The 24,511-nt window shown below is 42.9% G+C and overlaps 1 protein-coding gene and 1 pseudogene across 1 annotated transcript in view; one reads left to right on the top strand and one right to left on the bottom strand.

The window, feature by feature from the left end:
* Nucleotides 1–8,552: 8,552 nt before the first annotated feature.
* Nucleotides 8,553–24,511, top strand: part of CUNH16orf72 (chromosome unknown C16orf72 homolog) — a 29,574-nt gene continuing 13,615 nt past the window's right edge. Inside the window, exons 1-3 of the mRNA XM_041676123.1 lie at nt 8,553–8,912; nt 9,541–9,621; nt 20,596–20,871. Of these exons, the coding sequence (XP_041532057.1) occupies nt 8,687–8,912; nt 9,541–9,621; nt 20,596–20,871 (583 nt within the window). The 5' untranslated portion in view covers nt 8,553–8,686. The remainder of the gene's footprint in view (nt 8,913–9,540; nt 9,622–20,595; nt 20,872–24,511) is intronic.
* LOC121463690 lies at nt 13,709–13,872 on the bottom strand (annotated as a pseudogene).

The raw sequence follows: 24,511 nt of genomic DNA on the forward strand, positions 1-24,511 counted from the left end.
GCTACACAGAGAAACCCTGTCTCAAAAACAAACAAACAAACAAACAAACAGGGCTGGAGAGATGGCTCAGTGGTTCAGAGCACTGGCTGCTCTTCCAGAAGTCCCGAGTTCAATTCCCAGCAACCATATGGTGGCTCACAACTATCTATAGTGGGATCTTACACCCTCTTCTGGGATAAAGTTGTTCATGGAGACAGTGTACCCATATACATAAAATACATAAATCTTAAAAAACAAAAACAAAACAAGCAAAACCCACAAAGAATATTACCTCAACTCTGTGACAATTAGCATCAGAATCCACCAACTCTGACCTGCTGAAGTTGCTTGCTGATAATCTGAGTTTGATGCCTGAGACACGTGTGGCACGCACAGGAACACAAACAATTGCAATTTAAAAAGGGAGAGTCAGGTATGGTGGTACATTCCAGCACTTGAGAGACAGAGGCAGGTTGATCCCTGAGTTTGAGGCCAGCCTGGCCTGGTCTGGCCTAGAGTTCCAGAACAGCCAGGGCTACACAGAGAAACCCTGGGGTAGGAGAGAAAGAAACTGAAATAGAGTGTCAGGGTGCATCTCTGGAACAAACAAACCAAGAAACCTTTTTGAGAGGTGAAAATAAAGGCTTGCTCCTGCTGGCTGGAAGTTCTGGTAAGAAAGCAGACATCTTCCCATGTTTATTAGAGACCTAGTATTTGTGTAATATAATCGCATTCCTTCTTGGATCTATGACCAAAAATAGGTGTCTTCACAAGGAAAAGTCAGGGTCAAAGCTGCTCATTGAGTCTGAGAACAAATACGGTCTCATTTCTTAAAGCCTTAACAAGAGCCAGGTGTGGTGGTATAGGCCTTTAATTCCAGCATTTGGACAGATCTCTGTGAGTCCAAGACCAGCAAGTTTGATGTTGAGTTCCAGGCCAGCCAAGGCTGCATAGTTAAATCCTGACTCAGCAAACAAAAACAACTTCCAACATGGTCCCGGCATGGTGGTGAGTGCCTGTCAGTCCAGCACTGAGGAGGTTGAGGCAATGGTTTGAGGGCAGCCTGGACTACACAGTGAGTAGGAGACCATCTGGGACTACACAGCCGCATCACAAAAGAAAATAACAATGAAAACAAAAACACCTGAACTCCAAACTTGATTCTTTAAAGATGACATTGGCTTTAGCTTAGAAACATTTTGTAGGTTTTTTTTTTTTTTTTTTTTTTTTTTTTTTGAGACAGGGTCTTACTAGCCTTGGTTGGCCTGGATCTAGGGGTCTACCTTCTTCTCTGAATGCTAGGATTAAAAGTGTGCCACTACGCCTGTTAGGACTTTTTTTTTTTTTACATTATTAATTGGTGTTTATTTTGTATTGTTGTGATCTGGCTTAAAGTATTAAGAATCAGCATACCCATGAGGGAACATGGTGACGAAAGCAGAGGTGTCCCTAAAAGTCTTGCCATCAGCTCTCTGCTATAGACGACATGGTCAGAAGGCATCAGTGTCCCATTAGATGAAGAAGCTGGAGCCCTACTTGCAACTGTTTTTATGATGAACTTATGCTTAATTTCAGTATAGTAATTTTTGAAGCCTTCTTTTATTCCATGTACTTGCTAGCTATCCCTATGTAATGCATTTAAAAGCCAGCCTGGGCTATGGGAGACTCTGTCTCAACCTCAGTTTGAAATGGCAATCCTGCCTCCAGGAATCTCAGAATGAGACTCCTGTTAGGACATTTGATTCAGCAAATTGGGCAGGTCGTGTTCTTTTCCCTGTGGAAAGGCCATGTCTCACAGGCCACTACAACAGGAGTGAAGTGTAGAACTCTTGGGATTTTGTTTGGCAACATTGGCATTAAATCTGAGCAGTTACTGCATTCAATGAAGCAAAGCAGCTCTACAGGCCTCTTTTATGTTGTTAACTTGACATCATCAGACAGAAAGGAGCTTCAGTTGAGAAAATGCATCCATAAGATTAGGCTTTAGGGAAGCCTGTGGGACATTTTCCTAATTGTGACTGATGTAGAAGGGCTCAGCCCACTGTTGGTAGTGCCACTCCTAGGCTGGTGGATCTGGCTTCTATAAGAAAGTAGGCTGCACAAGCCATAAGAAGCATGCCAGGAAGCAGCACTCCTCCATGGTATCTGCACCAGCTACTGCCCCCAGGTTCCTGCACTTCAATGATGAATAGTGATGTGAATGCATAATCCAAATAAACCTGTTCTTCCCGAAGCTGCTTTTGGTCCTGGTGTTTTATTATAACAATAGTAACCCTAACTAAGACAGCACCTCTATCTAAATGTTTGCAAACTGGATGTGGGGTCACATACCTGTAACCCCAGTACCCAGGAGATTGAGGCAAGACAATTGCTATGCATTCCAGGCCAGCCTGAATGACACAGTGAGTGCCTCAGAAAACCAAAACCCAACCTAATCAACCCCCCAAAAGCATGCTTGCTGATTTCAGGTTAGTAGAAAGACACTCCCCACCTCTGCCTTCCCTTGGCTCATTGTGGTGACTCCAGTTATGGGTGGGTCCAGTGAGCTGGTTTAGTGGGAAAAGGCATTTGCTGTGCAAATTTGCTGAGTTATTTGAGCCCCAGGATGCCTGTGAAGTTGACATGACAAAAGGTTTCTGATCTCTACATGTGTGACTTGGCATGTGTGCCTATTCTTACATCATGCACAAATGTAGATAACAATAACAAAAAAAAAAAACTAAAACGGGGAGGGCTAGGGATGAATCTCAGTTGATAGAGTGCTTGCCTCTCATGTTCTAGCTTTGGAGCCTGTCCTGGAACTAGCTCTTGTAGATCAGGCTGGCCTTGAACTCATAGAGATCTGCCTCCTCTGCCTCCTGAGTGCTGGGATCAAAGGCGTACACCTCCACCCAGCTACTCTGCAGATCCAATACCAGGTGATGTGGGTTAAATTCAGATGTAAGAGTTAGCTAATAAGAAGCTAGAGCTAATGGGCCAAGCAGTGACTTAATTAATTCGTTATCTGTGTGGTTATTTCAGAGCTAAGCGGCCAGGAACTAACTAGTGGCCTCCTTCAACAAATTGGTGCCCAACATGGTTGACTAAAATCCACTTAAAACCTGAGAGGGCTTGAAAAGGAATTCTAGACACAAAATACAGAGTTTAACAAAGCTTCTTTCTTGCTGTTTGCTGGTGGTGTGCTGCAACTCCTTTAAGAGGTTTTCCTGATTCAGCGTAGCAGAAAAAAAGCCGTGCTGTTTTGAAATACCAGCTTTCTGGGCCATGCTGCCAGCAGGACCTCTGGTTCTTTCGGAAGACCGAATAGTTGGATGGGGATTGTGAGCAGCGTACTATTACGGCTTGCCTGATGGCAACTTGGACCAGCTCTGTTCCTGGAAGTGGGGCAGTGTATGTGGCAAGCTGCTCTGCCATGCTGAACTGGGCGGGTCAAGGAGGCAATGCCATATTACCCGTAGCAATGATATAGCTGAAGTTTTAAAGCGGCACTTAGCATTTTAAGAAGCACTCCTGGACAGTAAAGAATTACAGATACACAATAGGATAGATTCAGACATAAAAGACCTCTAAATGGGTCACAGTGTGTTTAAAAAATGTACGTAGGCTTAGGAGAGAGAAGAAAGAGTACAAAGAGTTGTAAAAATAAGTAAATGGTTTATAAAAAATGAAAAAGTCTGTAAAGAGAGAGTACAGACAGTCATAGATTAACGGAGTAAAGATAATAAAATAAATATTAAAAAGTAATAGATTTAAGACAAATAAGTCATGTAAAGATGGAGAATACACAGGGAGTCTGGATTATGTATATTATTGTGTTTTCTTTGAATTTTTGACTGTGAAGGAGCTAAATACAGACATTTTATTGTATGGCTGCTAAACTAAACCTACATATATGTTTTAAAGGTGTCTTGTCTTCAAAATTTGGGTCTAAGGATATGTTGTTTGGGAAAAGAGATTCTTCTTTTGTTTCCACAGAAGATAAGAACCTGTGGATTTCTTCCAAATAAATGTGGTTTAAAGGACCAAGACCCCCAACACCCCTCAAAAATTACTTCTCCCAATAAACAACAGGAAGCAGTTTGGAGAATAACTACACCCATGTTCTCAAATATTGTCTGTAAATATTTGTTTACATTTAAAGGGGGATATGCTATAGAGATTGCATTGGTATGGATCTTGGTCTATTGATACAAATTTAAAATCAATTTTGTTATATGTCTATTTCTGCCCTTGATTAAGATATTGTGGTTGTGCAGTGCATTTAAAATATAATGTATAGCCGGGCGGTGGTGGCGCACGCCTTTAATCCCAGCACTCGGGAGGCAGAGGCAGGCGGATCTCTGTGAGTTTGAGACCAGCCTGGTCTACAAGAGCTAGTTCCAGGACAGGCTCCAAAACCACAGAGAAACCCTGTCTCGAAAAAACCAAAAAAAAATGTATAATTAAGAAATATAGGTTAATAGATATCATCTATAAAGTCAAGCTTGTAGTCATGTTAGTTAGATTTTCTAGATGTACAGAGATGTATTTCAGATGGATAGGTATTCTTTTTTTTTTTTCGAGACAGGGTTTCTCTGTAGCTTTGGTGCCTGTCCCAGAACTAGCTCTTGTAGACCAGGCTGGCCTTGAACTCACAGAGATACACCTGCCTCTGCCTCCCGAGTGCTGGGATTAAAGGCGTGTGCCACCACCGCCCGGTTTAGATAGGTATTCTTAAAACCTTTCAAAGATTACAGAATATGGCATTTAAACTGTTTTAAGAAGTTAGGGCTTTTCGTGACAGTGAGACATATGTGCTCCTGGCAACACCAGTAACTTCAAGAGGAAGATGGGCATCGAAGAGGCTCCTTATGGAGTTTGTTAGCCATTTGGGTAAGAAACTGCTCTTGCCTGGACTGCTTGATGGCATGCTATATGAAATGAACATACAGGACCCACAGAGAAATGACTGCTGAACTTGCTGAAAGGTGAAACAGTCCTTCAGGGTTCCTGTTTCATGAAAGAGACTGCCAGACATTCTGCAGGACACAGAAAAATGTGACTGACAAACTGCCAATATAGGTAGACTGTCTTTGGAATTTCCTGCTTCGTGGAAAAGTCTGCTAGATACTATGGGCCTGTAGGCTGAAGTTGGGTGCCTGAACATTGCAGAAGGACTTTGGGTAACTGTCCAGGTAGCGAGATGTCTCTGTCAATTCTAGAGTTTTGGAAGTTGCTTACAATGCACTTCCTGTTTACTTAGGTAATATATTTTTCTGGAGTCTTTGATGGAATTGAAGAATTTATAGTGATATTTATAATTTTTCTTAGTTATGATAAAAGATAAAGTAGATATAAATATTGTAACTGTAATTCTTGCTTGATGCCTGTTTTGTTATATGTAATTTTACTAAGTTAAAGTTAAAACCTTCCTTTTTATTTAAACAGAAAAGGGGAGGTAAGGTGGGGTTCCCCTCTGTAGCCTATGAATATCATTGGTTAATAAAGGACTGCTTTGGACCTATAGCAGGGCAGAACTTAGATAGGCAGGAAAAACTAAACCGAATGCTGGGAGAAAGGAGGCAGAGTCAGAGAGAAGCCATGGAGCCCCACCATGTAGATCGATGCTGGAACTTTAGCCGGTAAGCCACAGTCACTTGGTGATACACAGATTACTAGAAATGGGTTAAATTCAGATGTAAGAGTTAGCCAATAAGAAGCTAGAGCTAATTGGCCAAGCAGTGATTTAATTAATATAATATCTGTGTGGTTATTTCGGGGCTAAGCAGCCAGGAACTAACTTGCGGCCTTCTTCAACAAGGTGATGGTAGCACACACCTTTAATTCCAGGACTGGGGTGGCGGGGAGCAGAGGCAGGTGGATCTCTGTGAGTCTGAGACAAGACTAGTCTACAGAGTGAGTTCCAGGACAGATAGGGCTACACAGAGAAATCCCGTCTCCAAAAACAAAACCAAAACCAAAAACAACCCACAGTCCTTTGCTTCCTGACATGATTGCTATCCAAATTGTTATGAGGAAAAGATTTGGAGATTGAAGAATAATAACATGTAAAATAATCACTTCACCAAGCATCGAGACACTTGCCTGTTATCCCAGTACTTGAGAAAAACGGAAATTGCCAGTAGTTCAAGCCCAATCTGGGCAAATAAATAGTGAGTTCTCAGTTAATCTGACGTGAGATCCTGTCTCAAAGCCCTAATCAAACCAAACCAAAACACCCCCCCTTCAATGTATTTAATTTATTATTATGGTGTGCATGTGTGTATTGTGCATGTGTGCCTGTGCGTGTGGAGGTCAGAGGGAAACTTTGTGAGGCTGGTTCTCTCATTCCCCCTCTCTATGGGTTCAGGCTGTTGAGGCAAACACCTTTAAGCTAGGTTCAGCTAAGTCAGGGACTCACGCCCTAGGCTGACTTGGAATTGCTCTCTGCCTCTGCCATTCCAGCTATCTCACCCTCCTTTTCCCTGGAGGGAGGACATCTACCTCTAGAACAGGAACTCTCTCTCTCCCTCCCTCTCTCTCTCTCTCTCTCTCTCTCTCTCTCTTTCTCTCTCTCTCTCTCTCTCTATATATATATATATATATATATATATATTCAAATGACTCAGTTCTCAAAGGTTATTTCTGGGGAACAGGACTGCTGGCGAGGATCTGATGAGATAGGCAGAATGAATGACTTACATTTTTCATTCTAGCTTCTCCAGTCCGCTAGGAATTTATCTGTGCTTCACTCCCAAATCAGAGAAATTGCCCCCTTTGAGTATCTTCTAATCCCACGCTGGGACTTGTCTACCTCCCATATTTGACCTTATGCTCTGTGGCTTTTGCAAAGCTGTTTTTAAAAATTTAACTTCATTTTTGGAGAGTTGGTCTGCCTATGATGTCCTGGCTTATACGGAAGGAACTCAATTTGTGACGATCCTCCTGAGTGCAAGGATTGATTTCGGGTGTGTTCCACTAGGTCTCTCTGACAGATAAATTGCTTTTTACAGGCTAGTTGTGGGCACCTGAAGGATCCATGTGTTGATTTGTGATAACATTGCTTAGGCTTCATTGAGGCCAATTTAGGATTTAAAAAGAACAAAACGAAACAAAAATTTACCAGGTGTGGTGGCACATGTCTTTATCCCTAGATCCCTGGGGGAAGAGGCAGAAGGATCTTTGTGAGTTCGAGGCCAGCTTGGTCTACAAGAGTTAGTTCCAGGACAGGCTCCAAAGCTACAGAGAAACCCTGTCTCGAACCCCGCCCCCCCCCCCCCCCAAAAAAAACCCCAAAACCAAAAACCAAAGCAAGGAAAGCGACACCACGCCCGCCTTTGAGTCCTGTCTTAAGTGAAAAAGGAATGCGAGCTTTCAGACAGACCAGATACTGGATTTGGGGGAATGCGACAGGTCGGGGTAGTGGACAGAACGGAGAGTGATTTCAGAAGCTAGAGCAGGGGCAGATCCTGCTGGGACTTTCAGGTTGTGCTGACGGTGAAGGGACCTCGGCCTAGGCTGTCAGCTCGGAAGCTGAAAGGAAGGTCTCGCCATCGCCGCTGCCCTCCGCCTTCCAGACCCGATACCCGGGACAGCCCACCCTTGGGCGCTGCGCAGGCGCGGGAATACCAGCAATCGCACAGCAGGGTCGGGGGAGGGACGCGGCCGTCGCACGTGTCCCGGGAGCGTGCACAGGACAGGTGCGGGCCGCTGCTAGCCCCAGACCGATGCCCAGCTCGGCCTGTCCCGTTCTCCCGGGAGCCGCGGTGGGAGAACTTTCCTTTGGACTCGCACGATTTATTTGCCACATTAAGGTTAGGAACTCAGGCATAGAAACATGGAATGCGCTATGGAAACAGACCTAGGCTGCAGGGCCCAGGAACCCGGAGTCAGCACATAAACACCCCATGCGCACGGGCTCTCAGGCCCCAGAGAGGCCCCCGCCGGGTGCGGTCACCCGGCCGCGTCACGTGGCTCGAGCTGGACAATACGGCTAGCAGGCACTGCGCACGCGCAGCCCCTCTGCGCCGGCTGACACATACTTTTTTTTTTTTTTTTTGCTTTGGTTGGGTGCACGCAAACACTGTCAACTCCTCCCCGCTCCGCCGTCTTCGTCTTCCCTGACATTTACTCCTTCATCCCCCCCCCCCTCACCCGCCCACTGATGACATCAGGGCGACAGGCGGGCAATCCAATCAGAACGCTGTGTTCAGGGGCCGGCACGCGGAGCCCGTTGCAGCGGGCCAATGGGGAAGGCTGACGGCGGGCGCGCCTCAACCGCCTCCTCCCGGGGCTGCCGCTGGCCCAGTGGGCGGCGCTTTCCAGTCAGCATGTGGGCGGGGGAGGGCGGGGCCCGGTCGCCGCAGAGGCGTCGACGCCGCCGCCGTCGACGACGTTCCTCAGTCTTCGGGGTGGGCTCGGCGGCGCAGGCCGGCCGGGGGACGCCGGGCGGAGAGCGGCGGGGGTCGAAGCGAGGTCGGGGCGCCGTGGGCGGGCGGTAGAGGGGTGCAGGCGAGGCCAGGGCAGGGTGCGGAGCTTTCGAGCGGGGTCAGGGGGGCAGAGGCCCCGGGCTGTGCGGGGCGGGCGCCGGCTCTGCCGGGCTTGCACCAGGGGCCTGGGCTGGCCGCCGGGCCGTTTCTCCCCGGGCTTGCTGACGACGACGTTCCCGCGGGGGCCTCGCCTGAGGAGGACGCGGCGGCGGCGGCCAGGCCGCGGGAGGCCGCGGAGGATGGAGGAGCGGAAGGAGGAGGGCGAGGCGGAGATTCAGGAGCACGGGCCCGAGCACTGGTTCTCCAAGTGGGAGCGACAGTGCCTGGCCGAGGCCGAGCAGGACGAGCAGCTATCCCCCGAGCTGCAGGAGGAGGCGGCCGCCGCCGCGCAGCCCGAGCACAAGCAGCAGAAGCTGTGGCATCTCTTCCAGAACTCGGCCACTGCCGTGGCTCAGCTCTACAAAGGTGAGGCCGCGCCGCCATCTTGGCGCCGCCCCGGCCTGCGGAGCTGCCCTTCCGCCCGGCTCCCGGCTCGCTTCCCGGGGCCCGGTCGCTCCCCGCACCCTGAGGGCACAGCTCGGCGGCGGGGAGGGGACGGCCGCGCCTCGGACCCCTTGCCCTCCGACTCGCACGACGCCGACGGAAGAGCGGCCCTGGGAGGGGGAACGACGAGGAAACTTGGGGAGACCCCCGACTTGGAGTACCCCTGGAGGGTGGTCCCCACATACCGGTCAGGGTGTCCCCGGCCGGATCGAGGGGATAGGGGAGGAGTCCCTGTCACAAAATGGCGAAGGAGGCGGTGGGGCGGCCCTATTGTGCCCCGAGTCGGCCTCGGGGCGGAGACTGCGAGGGGCGCCTCCCTGCGCCTGCCAAGCCGCGTTTGCAGCTCCGGCTTCGCTGATGTCAGGTTCCCCCTCCTCGACCCAGTAACTCCGGTCTCACGCTCTTTTGGGATCCCCAAACCCCGAAGAAAACGGCGAAACCTAATATGGCCGTTGCGGAGTGACTGACGCCCAAATAACATTCTCTTCTTTCTCTGTGTCCTGTTTGTCTTTTTATCTCCCCTATTGTTTTCCCCCCTTTTTATTTCCAGACCGAGTGTGTCAGCAGCCAGGACTTTCTCTCTGGGTCCCCTTCCAAAACGCAGCCACCGCCGTCACCAACCTCTACAAAGGTAAAGATAACCTTGCTGCATTGCCAGGCTAAGGGGGAAGGGAGGAAGGACGGGCCGCTTCAGATTGACGGCTGACGTTCTGAGTGTGTGTTCTGTTCTCAAGTCTAGCTTCTGTTAACCTTGAATGCTTTGCACTTTGAGGTTATCTTTGGTGTTCTGGCTAGATGTCTCGAGGCAATTTTTGACAGTCCTCCGCCTTCTCCCTTGGGGGATGTGTGACAGTGTCTGAGGGACACTTTGTTGTCATCCGTGAGAGGGGTCTGCTGTTGGCATGTGGTGGGTAGAGGCTGCTGATTATTCTGTAGTGTCTTGAGACATCTCCAGCACCTACCCTTTTTAGCAAGGACTTAATTTACCAAGTCTTCAAAGTGCTGAGATTGATTGAGACGCTCTGCAGTGGAACACTGGTGAGTCTTGTTCTTTTGGAAAGTCTTCGAGGGGAAGATGTGTGTGGTTTTTTTTTTTGTTTGTTTTTGTTTTTTTTTTTAAACCACAGAGGGGATCACCGGCCCTTGTAAGATTCATGAATCTGGCCTCTTAGAGCATGGTAGTTTGAGAGCATTCAGTGAACTCTTGCTGTTTGGATTAGAGTTGTGCATGCTGCCCTGTCTGTAGCAAGTTCATCAGATCTTTTTCAAAACTACTTTGTAACTGAGTGTATATTGCTGGTGTCTGAATGAGAGTTTTAAATGGCTTTGTGTTTGGTGCTTTTGGAGTTAATTTTCAGATCTGATTGAAGGTGTACAGGTCTTGCCATTATACTCTTGGTAACAGTAGATTTGACTGCATTGTTACAGCTTTGGGAATATCCTTGTGATAAAATTAATTTGGATTTGATTGTTAGTACACATGTTGCTAAAGTCAAAGGCTTCAAACGTTTAAAAATCCAGTAATGATAATAGAAATTTGTGCAGTTCAGCAAATAATAATTTAGGTTGGAAAATTATGGAGCATCTTTAGTGTCAGGATCTTTTTGTTGTGGGTTTTTTTTTGTTGTTGTTTGTTTGTTTGTCTTGGAGACAGGATTTCTCTGTAGCTTTGTAGCCTCTCTTGGAACTTGCTCTGAGACCAGGCTGGTCTTGAGCTCAGAGATCCGTCCGCCTCTGCCTCCTGAGTGCTGGATTAAAGGTGCGGCACCACTGCCTGGTGAGTGTCAGATTCTTGTTGGCAGCATTTTGTAAGAGTTGTAGAGTATACTTGGCAGCTTGAAGGGACAGTAATTTTGAGAACTGTTAACTGTAATGTTAATTTAGGGAACGAGAAGCTTATAGTCCAGTCTTACTGAAGAAACAGAAACTGCTTATTTATTGACTTTGCTTTTGTAAGATAGGGTCTTTTTCACTTTGTAGCCTAGGCTGGCATCAAACTTGTGGTTCTCCAGCTTGTCTCTACAGTGCTTGGATTATAGGTGTACACTTCCATGCCCTGCTAGAAACATAGGTTACGTGATTACTGGTCAGCTTTGATTTTTATATAGCTGGGTTTAAAGTTTTAGGGCAGAGTGTTAGGGATGGAGTCTAGGGTCCTCAAAAATGCTAGGCAGTTAGATAGCTGCTGAGTCACAACCCTAGCCTAAGTTTTATAAGTTTGACTACTGAAAAAATTGATTTTTAGCATCTGTTGGTGCTTGGGTTCTTGAGCATTCTCTTTGGATAGCTCATGGTTTAAATAGAAACAGAATTTAGAACTAATACTTGAATTAAAATTTTACTAAATTTTAATTCCTTAGTGTATAATTTGCATACAATAAAATCGCCTTCAAAAAATGTGCCGTTTCATTTTGACACATACATTATTAGCAAATAGAATATACCTTCCCCTCCAGTCCCTGGCAACCAGATGGCTATATACTTATAAAATAGCTACATCAATTTCACATTGTAGGGTATTATTAGCTCAATGCTTTGCTTTATTTTTTTGAGACAGTCTTTCTGTGTGGGTCAGACTGGCCTGGAACTCAGAGGTCTGCCTCTCTGCCTCCTGAGTGGAATCAAAGGCTTGCACCTGCCACTATATTCTCCCAAAACTCAGTACTTTAATGTTGTAGAGTAATAATTTTGTTATCCTGATAACTAAGGCTTATCACTTTTTCCTTTTGTAGTTTTTGTCTGAAAGGGAAGATATTTTTCTGGTTGCTGGGTCCCTAGCCTAAGCCATACTACTTTTTGATGTGACATCCCATGACTTGGTGCTAGTGCATGTCCCTCTAGGATTAAAGCTAGAACTTTTCTTTAAAAGATGGAATGAGTTGGGTGTGGCACAAACCTTTAACCCCAGTAATGGAGGGGCAGAGGCAGACGAATCTGATTTTAAGGTCAGTCTGGTCTACAGAGTGAGCCCCAGGATAACCAGGACTACACAGAGAAACCCTGTCTTTCAAAACCAAAACAAACAAACAAAAAACCAAAATTGGTTGTATTCCGAAATAATTTTTTTTTTTTTTTTTTTTGAGTTTTTCAAGACATGGTTTTCCTATGCCAGCCCTGGATGTCCTGGAACTCACTCTGTAGACCAGGCTGGCCTTGAACTCAAGAGATCCAGCTGTCTGCCTCTGCCTCCAGAGTATGGGGATTAAAGGTGTGCACCACCAACCCCCTCCAGGCTAAAATAATTTTTAGTTGATTACTTCATTTGAAATGCTTATTGCTGGACATTGTGGCAAATGCCTGCAATCCCCGTAGGAGGTAGGAGAATCACTGAGTTCAAGGCCAGCCTGGGCTCTCTCTATAGGTGAGACTCTTGTTTCCAAACAGTTAAGTTTTCTTGGTTTAGAAAACTTCTTGAGGAGCATTGCTTTTGTTTCTGTAAGACATGTAGTTCCTGGATTGTCAGTGTGAATTGATACTAATAAGTGTCCTGTTAATTAAAACATGCTTTTTACCTCACAGGAATGGATAAATTTTGTATGGAATTAGGTATTTTCAACTCCTTAGTTTTGTTATAAGGAGGGTGAATAATATTGTACTTTCACACACTCCCACCTTTTCAGAGTGTGACCACTATAGAACAGGAATACAACTTTTTTTATTTTTTTATTTTCGAGACAGGGTGTCTCCGTAGCTTTTGGTTCCTGTCCCGGAACTAGCTCTTTTAGATCAGTCTGCCACCATTGCCTGGCCAGGAATACAACTTTAAGAATATTTTGCAGCCAGGCGGTGGTGGCGCACGCCTTTAATCCCAGCACTCGTGAGGCAGAGGCTGGCGGATCTCCGTGAGTTCGAGGCCGGCCTGGTCTACAAAGGGAGTTCCAGGAGGCTCCAAAGCTACAGAGAAACCCTGTCTCGAAGAAAACCAAAAAAAAAAAAAAGAATATTTTGTTATCTGGGAGCTGGAGAAATGGCTCAGTGGTTAAGGACACTGGCTGCTTTTCCAGAGGACTCGGGTGCAATTCCCATCACTGCAACTGCCTGTAACTCCAGTTTCAGGGGATCTCACACAGACACACATTAAAAAAGCATTAATGCACATAAAGTAAAAATAAATTATTAAAAAAATATTTGACTGTCATAATTACTGTCACAAGTAAATTCAACACTAAAAATTCAAGTCCGATTGTTCATAGTTCTGATGATCTATCTACTTAGGTGTTAACTGATTGACAGGAAGACAGACTTTGGAGGGTTCCTTTTAATTGGGCGGTGCTCTCATGTATTTAATGTATTCAAGCATATGATAAACTAAAAATGGCTTATTTTCCAGCCAGGGAAGAGTGGTGCTCCTTTGTAATTCTTTGATTTGAGCACACAGGAAGATCAGAGTTGAGGTAGAACTCTTTTAAAAGGGTCTTTGGGGACATGCTTATTTGCTTGCTTATTCATTTATTGATGAGTGTCTTCTTCTGTAGCCTGAGATGGCCTTGAACTTGAGTATTGGAATAATTTACTGCCCCCCCCTCCCCCCCCCCCCCCCGTTTTGTTTAAAGAGGTCCTTTTTCTGAAAGGCTCTGTCTTGTTATTGGACAAACTATGCCCCTGATTTAGACATGACCAAGTCTCCAGGTTAGAAATGTTGAACTGCAGTCTGGTAGGATTGATGATGGGTGACCATGATACAGACTAAAGCCTCAGTTTTACCATTGTGTGAATCCTTACAGACCCAGCTTCGTTCTCTTCTAGTGTCTTATTGGAGTCATACCTGATTCTGTTAGCTGTTTTCATCTGGATCCTTTGAGGAACTGGACAATTATGCTTTTGTTTCTTTCTTGGTCAGGGCTCCTTTGATTCTGAAAGTCTTGTGAGAAGACAGGGTGAAAAGCAGAGTTGGGTATGGTGCACCATGGCAGAGGAAAGGAGAGCACAAAATATTTTCAAGTTACATTTATTTACTTAGTATGTGTTACGTGTGTCTGCAGAAATCAAGGACATAACTTTTGGGAGTTGGTTCTCTTAAACATGCATCAAACCCAGGTCATCAGGCTTGGTGGCAAGGACATTTGCCTGCTGAACCATTCACTGACCCTCAGGGATTTTTTTTTTCCCCCCTCAGGGATCTTTTTAATTGTCAGTAAGCTTTTGAAAAATTGAGCATGCTGTGGTGGTTTAGTTGGGGTATGGCCAGAAGGAATTGGAAAAGAAAAGCAAGTTAGTTTTGTCTACCTGTTGAGGACTGCAAATATGGCTTATTGATGAGAGACGCTGGACCTTTTATGCCAGATCTGTCAAATTGTCTGCTGCTTTGGGGGGGGTTAGGCAAGAAAATTCTGGTGACTGGTTCCCAAGAACCAGTGATCATTCCAAAGAGAACAGCATGCCTTAAATGTTGGTTCCTTGGCATAGTATGAATTTTATGTCTTCAACTAAAGGGAGTGAAGTGGTTGTTCCATTCTGCGTAGGTGTGGTGGGTACCTAGGAAATAGCAGTGCTCAACCTGCTTTACTTTGTTGAGGGTAGTGGTGTTGGATCTGGAACCCAGTTTGCAATGATCTGCCATAGAGCTGCACCACCAGCCACGTGTCTGCTTCTCATCGACCTCATTTCCTTGGGTGATTTGTTTTCCATTTTGGTCTCTTGGTTCCTCATTAGTAAGGTATAGCATATAATTTTTTTTTTTTTTAAGGCAGTGTTCTTGCTGTGTGGCTTAGGCTGGTCTCCAGTCAGTATACCCAACCACTAGGATCATAGACATGCTATCATGTCTCTGAATTTCTCCTTTGGCTTGGGGAACATAACTCCTTAAGATTGGACTGGTGGTTGTCATTCAGGACAAGGTTAGCCTGGGTGCCTTATAGAACACTTAGTCTGGGCTGGAGCTGGTGCCCTGTTTATTAACCTTTCGGAACCACACAGAGAATCACTTCTCAAATCCCTGCCCCCCATTATTTCTAGTCTAGCCTGGCCTCCTGCTTCCTTTTTAGTTGTTGATGACCTTGAGTTTGAGATCATCCACCTTCCTGGGACAACAGACTTGTGTTTTCAAAGTCAGTTTATTCCATGCTGGGTATCTTTAAGTTGTCTTAGCATGGGTTAGGTAGAAGTCTGTCACATTGAGAGCTTTCTCTTTATACTGCATACTTTGAGTTGTTGTGTATCTGCTTAGTAGTATTGAAGGATAGGTGAGCTTCATCCTTCAGAATCTGCTACAGCACAAGCTCTTCGTTTTGTGTTTGGCATTTAGGGGGTATTCAAATGTAGACAGTGCTGGTGATCAGGTTTTAACTGTTTCAGTTATTTTGCATAGTGCAAAGTGCTTAATATGAAAAGGACTAATTCTAATATTTTTTTGTCTTCTAAAATTGCATATGTCAATAAACTTTGCAGTGTGCATCCTTTTTTTTTTAACAAACAAATTAAATAAATCATGTCATATTCTCTCTCTCTTTGGTTTTTCAAGACATGGTTTCTGTTTCTCTATGTGTAGTTCTGGCTGTCCTGGAACTCAATTTGTAGACCAGACTGTCTTGAACTCACAGAGATCTGCTTGCCTCTGCCTCCTGAGTGCTGGAATTAAAGGTGTACACCACCACCACCACCCCTCACATCTTGTTTCTAACAATCATTTCAATTCAGTGTGGCCAGTTTGGACTTAACCTGTTATCTGTACTCCAAAGGTGAATGGGCATAATGAAAATCTGGTACACGTTGGGAGTGCCTATAATAATAGTCAGACAAAGTGTTCTGCCTGGAGTAGATGGTAAAGGTCTGTGACTCTATTGTAAAGAGTACCAGACTTTGAAGCTTTTTATTATTTTGCCATCTTTTCTTTTTGAGACAAGATGTTGCTGTATAACAAACATTTTAGGCTTTCTTGGAACTCACCATGCAGCTCAGGCTGGCCCTGAACTTGCTGTAGTTCTTTTGCCTTGACTTCCCAAGTGTTAGGATTACAGGTGTTTGCCACCATTCTGTCTTTAAATTTTATAGGATACAAGCATTTTCAGGTCAGTGAGATGGTTCTGTTGTTAAAAGTGCTTGTTCCCAAGTCTGAGGACCTGAGTTTGCTTTCCACAATCCATAAGGCGGAAGTGTTGACTCCTATGGTTGTCTTGACCTCTGAGCTTGTGTCCATATACATCTAAGTAAAATAAATAAGTTGGCTTTATTGGTGTGGACCAGTTGATCTCCTAAGTTGTAGGCTGTATATAGGAATAACTTGATTTGGTGACCTGCTTTGTGTTTTTTCCTTGTTGTTTATGTGTGTGACTTATGTCCATATCTATAGTTTTGTGTTGAGCTTGGTTTTATGTTAGTGCTACTTTGAAATGTAGAAGAGCTCATACTAACTTGCTACAGAATTCTTGTCTAGAATTGAATGGCTTATTGAGAATTAGTACACCTAGCTAGGTGTGGGATTATACAAGTTAGTTGCTTAGGACTAAGCTACATGTTCTGTTCCTATATCAAATGTGGAGAAAACTTTGTTCAACACATAGTTATCCAGACAAAAACTTGGAGTAATTTAGGGAGGGGGGGGGAAGGACAGGGATGCTTATAGCCATAAGTGGCTGCTGTAATTCTCTCCTGGTTCCCATCTTTTGTTCTGGGTGAAGATTAGAAAACCACGTAGGAGGTGAAAAAGAAGTTCTTAGTTTTTGGTACTAATTTCTTAGGGACTGCAGGAGAGTTGTGTTCCTAAAATAATTGGAAAAAATTTCATTTTGACTTTTAACCCAGATCCTTATGTTCCTAGTAAAAACATTACTTTGGTGCTGGAGATATAGCTCAGTTAGTTGAATGCTTGTCTAGCATGCTCAGTGGTCCTGGATCAAATATATAGCACTTCATAAACGAGGCATGGTGGCATATGCCAGTAAACCCAGCTTTCAGGAGATGGAGGCAAAAGGATAAGAAGTTTAAGGCCATTCTTGTTATAAGTGAATGGCACTGCAGGTCAGCCTAGGTTAATGAGATCCTGTCTAAAAAACAAAACCTAAATACCTATTTTTCCTATTTGTTGAATTGTAGATGGTCAGTGTAAATTTAAATTTCAGTATTTTGTGGCTAGCAATTTTCTTTAGAAGTGTTGTTTTGATCTAGTATTATGTCCTAGGCTTGTAAAGAAGACTCATTTATTTATTTATTTATTTAAAATGAAAGAAGTGGATTTTTGGTGACGGAACTCTGCCTCTTAACCTAGCTTTGGAATAGGCCCTTTGAGTCTCAGTTCCAGTTCCTCAATTGGGATACCTGCTTTGCTGACTCACAAAGTTTTGTATTTAAAAAGAAACATTAAAGGTCTGATGTACTCAGTGGCAGAATATGGATATATCGCATGTGCAAGATTTGAGCTTGAGCACCAAAACCCTGATGAATTTTGGCTCTGTGAATTATGTATGAAGGTGCTGCATAGATTGTTTCTAGTGCATGCCACTGCTGTTCTAGGAAATCCAGACTTTAAACATCTATTTGGAAAGCATTTTTTAAATAAAGCATGGATTGTTCACTGTGACTCAAGTAATAAGGGCGTGTATTGTGGTTAAAGGGTGGGTTGGCAGTTTGATGCTCTGAAGCTTTACCTTGAGGTTTATGGTCCTTTTCCAATAATGACTTTGATTTTAGTAAACTAGTTCTGGACACAAAATTATCCCACAATTTTTGTGCCCTAGGTTTTCGAATAAGAGATCTAAAGCCTACAGGTGCAGATGTGTTTATCAAAACAGTGTTTAAGTTCTGTTATTAAATTTAACTTATTTTTGAAAGATAAATCTTCCCCATTTTCTTAAGCACAAACCTCTCCAGTTAGGAGAAATAAAGAAAAACCTTCCTTTAAGTAGAGCAGATTTCTTTTTTAAATTTTACTTATTTATATTTTATGTATGAGTGTTCTGCATGGATACCTGCATGTCAGAAGAGAGCATCAGATCTCATTATAGATAGTTGTGAGCCACCTTGTGGTTGCTGGGCATTATAAACTCAGGACTTTTGGAAGAGCAGCCAGTGTAATCACTGGGCCATCTCTCCAACTCTAGTAATTTGTTTTGTTTTGTTTTGTCTTGTTTTTGTTTCTTTTTGAGACAGAGGGTGGATTTTCTAAAAACCTGATTGCTTGGATTTTTTATTTTTCTTTGGCCCCAAGGGATGATGCTTGATTTTCTTAACAGACTGCTTAGCTCTTTCAGAATTACTGAAACTCTCAATAGAGCTTTTCAAGTTCATCTGAGGTTTATCTACTTTTTAAGGATGCCTTTCCCATCTTTCCTCCAAGAGTTGGAAAGTGCTGTGTGTGTAACCTTCATGAATAATGTCTTCATGTCTATTCTTATTTTTGAGGAAATGAGAAAGCAGCAGATACTGAGTTGGTTGATGGTGATTGGATTCTAGAAGTGATAATGGAGAAATGATCTCACTCTTGAGTTTTTATATCTGAAATTAGACTCCTGCTTTCTCAGTTATAACGGTTTGGAATTTTTGGTATTTATTTGATTTTTTTTTAGAGATTTATTTATTATGTATATAGTGTTCTGTCCACATGTATGTCTACAGGCCAGAAGAGGGTGCCATATCTCATTACAGATGGTTGTGAGCTACCATGTGGTTGCTGGGAATTGAATTTAGGACCGCCGAAATTGTAAGCAATGCTTTTAACCTCTGAGCCATCTCTCCAGCCTGAAGTTTTTGGTTTTTAAAAACAAGCGCTGTGTACTGACTGTACTGAAGCTTGCTCTGTAGACCAGGATGGCCTCGAACTCCCAGAGATCCTCTTGCCTCTGAGTGCTGGGATGGGTTTTGGACTACCTTGTGGGTGCTGAGCAAAGGTCCTGTGCAAGAGCAGTAAGTTATCTGCTGAGGCATCTATTTAGCCTGTTTGAACTTACATTTTAAGAGACTAGACCTAGCTGGGCGGTGGTGACACATGTCTTTAATCCTAACACTCAGGAGGCAGAGGCAGGTGGATCTCTGAGTTTGAGGCCAGCATGGCCTACAGAGTGAGTTCCAGGACATGCTCCAAAGCTACAGAGAAACCCTGTCTTGAAAAACCAAAATGGGGGGGGGGGGGGGAGAAGAGAGGAGACTCTTGAGACTGGACCCATCCCAGCTGTTCCACTTTTTTTTTTCCCCTTAAAGATAGGAATTCTGTGGTCTTTGGCTCTGGAACTCATTTTGTAGACCACACTGACTTCGATATCACAGATATCCACTTGCTTCTGCCTCCAGAGTTCTGTGATTAAAGAGTGTACACGATTTGCCATCTACTACAGAGAGTCTTGTTGCAGAGTCCTGCTTATATAGCTGTCATGTGGGATTTCCCTCTGTATGCTATGATTACCATTGATTAATAAATAAACTGCTTTGGACCTATAGTAGAGCAGAAGAGAGGTAAGGGGGGGGGGGGGGACGGACGGACGACTAAACTGAATGCTGGGAGAAAGAAGGCGGAGTTGAGAGACACCATGTAGCAGCCAGAGGGAAAAGACGCATGCTATTAGCTGGAATCTTGCTTGGTAGGCCATGAGCCTTGTGGTAAAATATAAAATAATAGAAATGGGCTAGTTTAATATATAAGAGCTTGCTAGGAATATGCTAGAGTCATTGGCCAAGCAGTGTTTTAAATGATATAGTTTCTGTGTGATTATTTTGGGTCTGAGCGGCCAGGAACGAGCAAGCTACCTCCTACAACAACACAGCTGTACTCTTGTCACCCTGCGTTTGACCATGAAAACTGGGGATTGAGGCCAAGACTTGCATGCTAAGCTAGTCTTTGCCCTATTTAACTACTATTACTGCTTTGTTGTTGTTTTAAATCAGATTTATTCTTGGGATCTCTGATGTCTGGATGATTTGTCTTAGTGGGACAAACCTCTTTGTTGTATTTTTTTTCTTTTTTCCTGTTAAAGGCTACTATGTAGTTTGAGGCCAGCCAGGGTACATAGTGAGATCTTGTCTCCTAAAATAAAATATGCTCCATGTGTTCTACTAGCTCAGACTTCAAAAGAAATTGGAGGGACGTTTAAACTTTGAGATATTGTTTCTAACTACATAGAGAAACTGAATGCCTGGGTTTATTTTGCTGAATTGAGTTTCAGTATACACTGGGAGGCTCATCTGGGGAAATTTAAGGCAAGGGAATGGTTATGACTTACAAAAATACGCTGGTTGGAAGAAGACTGCAAATATATTGAGGGTGGTGAGTGAAGTTTTTTGGTTTCCTTGTAATAGGGACACAGTAGTACTCATTCAAGAGTGGATAGGTTTCTTCATTTCTCAAGTTAACACCTACTACTCTAAAAATATGCTAAAGTTTGACAAGTTACTTTGGCTAAAGAAAAACAGTTCCTCCATTTTTGTATGCGGTATTTATCTTTTTGGCAGGGGTTGGAAGTAAGGTTTAGAATTATGTCTTGAACTTTAGACTTAGAATTTAGACTTAGAAGATTACATGTTTAATGTTTTAAACATTACTATGGTATATTTTGGATTAAAAAAAGACTGCTCATAGCTTATTCATTTTGGTTAAGTGCAAAGTGGGTTTCTTTAGGAGCAAATATAGTACAACTGTGATGGTAACTGTATATTTTCCTTTTCTTTTTATTTCTAATAGAAAGCGTGGATACCCATCAGCGAAGTTTTGATATTGGAATTCAGATTGGCTATCAGCGACGCAATAAGGATGTGCTGGCCTGGGTTAAAAAGCGCAGAAGAACTATTCGTAGAGAAGATTTGATCAGCTTCCTGTGTGGAAAGGTTCCTCCACCACGGAACTCTAGAGCTCCCCCAAGACTGACTGTAGTGTCCCCTAACCGAGCTACTTCAACGGAAACTAGCTCATCTGTAGAGACTGATTTGCAACCCTTCCGGGAAGCCATAGCTCTGCATGGTAAAGCCGTTTAAACATATTTCTTTGGAAAAGGGTTAAGGGTGTGCCTGTGGACCCATTTTCATGTTTAGGGTTAGGTCCAGATAATATTGTCTTATTTTGTCTATATAGTAAATCCTGGTTCTAGAAATGTTGAAATAGAATGCAAGCTACAAGCATACATTGGCAGCCCATCTGATGGGTTAGTTTGAGCTTATTAGTATTATAGTAATTATTTCTGCACCACTGATTAGAATTTATTGTTTTGCACCCACATATTGTACATGTTTTCTTAGTCCTTTTGAGCCAAGGGGGGAAGTCCTTGTGTCTTAAGAATTCTGTTAGTTACAGTTGCTTGGAGTGCTTGGTCCATGATAGTCAAGTAAGACAGGAATTGTTGAATTTGTTTACATGGAAAACAGGGACTACCTTTAACACCTTTGGTTATCTAGTATAGAGAGTGAGTTGGTAGCCCAGGGGAAAGAGGGTGGAGAAGTCATACTCCCTCTGCTGCTGTTCCTCAAACCTTTATTGTTTAGGTGGATAAAATTGTGAGAGGTATAGCCAATGGCCAAGTAATCACTATTTTCCAGGCCAGATCTGTCATGCAGATGTGTTTTTGGCTCAGAGGATCTAGATATTAGAGAGATGGGGAAATGTTTTCAGTGATAAATATAAATTTGCTGTTACTGTCTACTACAGACTTCCATAAGCAATAGAGAGGGCTACTTACTCTGACATGTTAAACTGCTGTGAAAATAACAGCAACCAAGTACGACTTGTTTGAAACCAAGATGGACACATGATCAAACAGGTGACTAGCCAAGTAGAAGTGAGTCAGGTCATGCGTCCTGTTGACAGCTAACATTTTTAGGCCATAGAAATGGTCATAGGTCTTTAAAATAAGGCTAACCTGCTAATAAACAGTGTGATATGTCTAAATGGCTTCTATAGCTTAGAAATTTTAATATCTCCAGAGACCATACGTCCTTTGGCAACCATTTCTAATTTACTTTCTTTCTTGTATCCCTAGTGAAAAGATGAGAGCTGGAAAAGTGTTGCCTCCCTCCACACCATTTCAGATTTACTTGCTAGTTAAAGCACTTATTCCAAGAAGAAATTTATATGAATGCAATACCTATGATTGCATACTTTTTCTGATATTATTACTAGTTAGGTAGTTTTTTTCCCCCCTACTGTATTAGTGTGTCATATTTCCTTTTAAATTTGGAAAAACAATTAGAGGTGTATAATATGTCAGATTGATTTAGTGAATGGCAGCATGCGATATAGTTTCCTCTCAAATATTGTCATTTCTTATGATTGAATTCATACTTCAAATATTTTTCCTACATACTAGTATCCTACAGAGCCAGTTTTACAAATCAAGCCTTGCTTTCTAGCTAATAGTGTCAAGATACATACAGTAAAAGGCATCCCAGATTCCATGAGGAAACTCTTATCCTAAGTGCCAGTGTGGTTTTTTTTTCAGATCCAATTTGTTCAACCTATGATTTATTATTTTTTGAACTTTGAGAGTCTTGTATGATAGTTGTAGAAAGGACTATTACTTATGATTAAGTTATGAGGGCATTAATAAATGTAAGTATAAAACCAGTAAAAATAGATTTTACCTATGGTGAATTCACAGTAAAATAACTAATTCAGTACATATTTGAGCAGAGCGTATTCTTTATTTTTTTTGTTTTGTTTGAAACAGTGTACCCTTGACAGGTTCGTACCTCTAAAGTCATGTAGTTAAACAGTTTTGGGTTAAAGTTTTAGGGCCTCTTCAAAGAATTTTTAGAAACAATTATACTTGAATGTCGTGTTCTAATGGGTGTCAGTTTACTGAGGAGAGGGCTAGTCGTATTGAAGATTTAAATGAGGCTATTTGGATTAGTCAGAGGGCATTGTTAATTAAATGGTAAGGTAGACAAATGACTATGATATTATCTGATTTGTATTGAACTCTTTTTTTTTTTTTTTTTTTTTTTTTTTTTTTTTTTAAATATTTATTGATTTATTATATATACAATATTCTGTCTGTGTGTATGCGTGAAGGCCAGAAGAGGGCACCAGACCTCATCACAGATGGTTGTGAGCCACCATGTGGTTGCTGGGAATTGAACTCAGGACCTTTGGAAGAGCAGGCAATGCTCTTAACCTCTGAGCCATCTCTCCAGCCCCCTGTATTGAACTCTTAAGGTGATTATTTGGAAACATCTTAATTGGATAGAGATACCAGAGTTTTTTGTGAATTATTTGTATAGTCAATTTTGAAATATAAAGTCAAATTACGAGTTTTTAGAGTACTTCATTGGATTTATTGAAGGGTGAGTCTAAATTCATGAAATTTTAGAGCAAGGCGGAATGGAAAAAGAGTATGGCGAGGCAGAAATTTGTGTTTGCAGTGGAAGCAAACATCATGTTCTTCATCATTTTATGAAAGGGACAACTTCCCTCTTAAGTGTATTCATTAGTTCCTGGACCCCTTCCACCCCCAATAAATACCTCCACCAAAAACATTTGTCTACACATAACGTATTTGATTATTGGAGAAAAAAATAGCAGGGACTATTAAGGTGATTGCAGAGTGTTTCATGTAGATGGGGAGTGTCAAAGAAGACGATCCCCCTGCCCTCAGGGATAACCTCATCAGCTGGGAACCAGCTTAATGTGAGATTTGGTTAGTTTCAATCAGAAGTGGGTTCTATTCCAACATTTCCAATAGAAAAATATTCTGGTGTGCAGAAGTATGAAATATAAGATAAATAGATATAAGCTGTTTTTCTGATTGTTTTATAAAATAAACTAGTACAGATGATGATGCCTTGTATGAAACACAAGACTAACAATTCCAGTCTCATGTATTGGGAGCTTTAGGATACGGTCCTTGTTGATGGATCACTGAGTGTTTGGCAGAGTCCATGCTTTTAATGAGATTTGAACAGAAGAATGGCTACTTCATCCAGGTACAAGTAGGTGAAGGGTTTTGTTCCTTAGGTGGTTATGTGACAGAAGAAGCCAAGGAGCATGCTTCAGTGCCATATGGAGTTGTACTTTCTTTGTCAGATTCCTTTTTGATAAGAGGCACAATCCTTTTCTATATTAGGTTTCTTCAACCCCTGAGCAGTGGACATGTTGCAGTTTTGATCACTGCCTTTCCAGTGTATGTGGTAGAATGTGGTCATCATGAGCTGACAGCTTAGCCTCAGGGAGGGGCTTGTGTTACCTGGGCTGGAAAGGAAAGGAGGTAGCTGTTAATAACAGAAGCTGTGATGACTATAGCAGTGGTTCTCAACCCTTTAGGGGCCCAACCACTGTTTCACAGCGGGTCACCTAAGACCATTGAAAAATAACCATATTTACATTATGATTCATAACAGTAGCAAAATTACAGTTATGAAGTAGCAACAAAATAATTTAATGGTTGGGGATAGCACAGCATGAGAAACTCTATTAATGGGTCACAGCATTTGGGAAGGTTGAGAACTACTGCTATATAGGATTATTTTTTGTTTTGGGATAGCCCTGCAGGCCCCTACTCAACTGTGTAGACCAGGGTGACCTCAAATTCATTGAGTTCTGTCTCCAGAGTGTTGGGATTAAAGGCATGCACCACCACAATTTTTTTTTAAGGGAAGGTCTCATTCTATAG

This window comes from Microtus oregoni, unplaced genomic scaffold (assembly GCF_018167655.1).
Source record: "Microtus oregoni isolate MIOR12 unplaced genomic scaffold, Mior012 000027F_ref0000203, whole genome shotgun sequence".
In the NCBI taxonomy this organism is placed as follows: Eukaryota; Metazoa; Chordata; class Mammalia; order Rodentia; family Cricetidae; genus Microtus; species Microtus oregoni.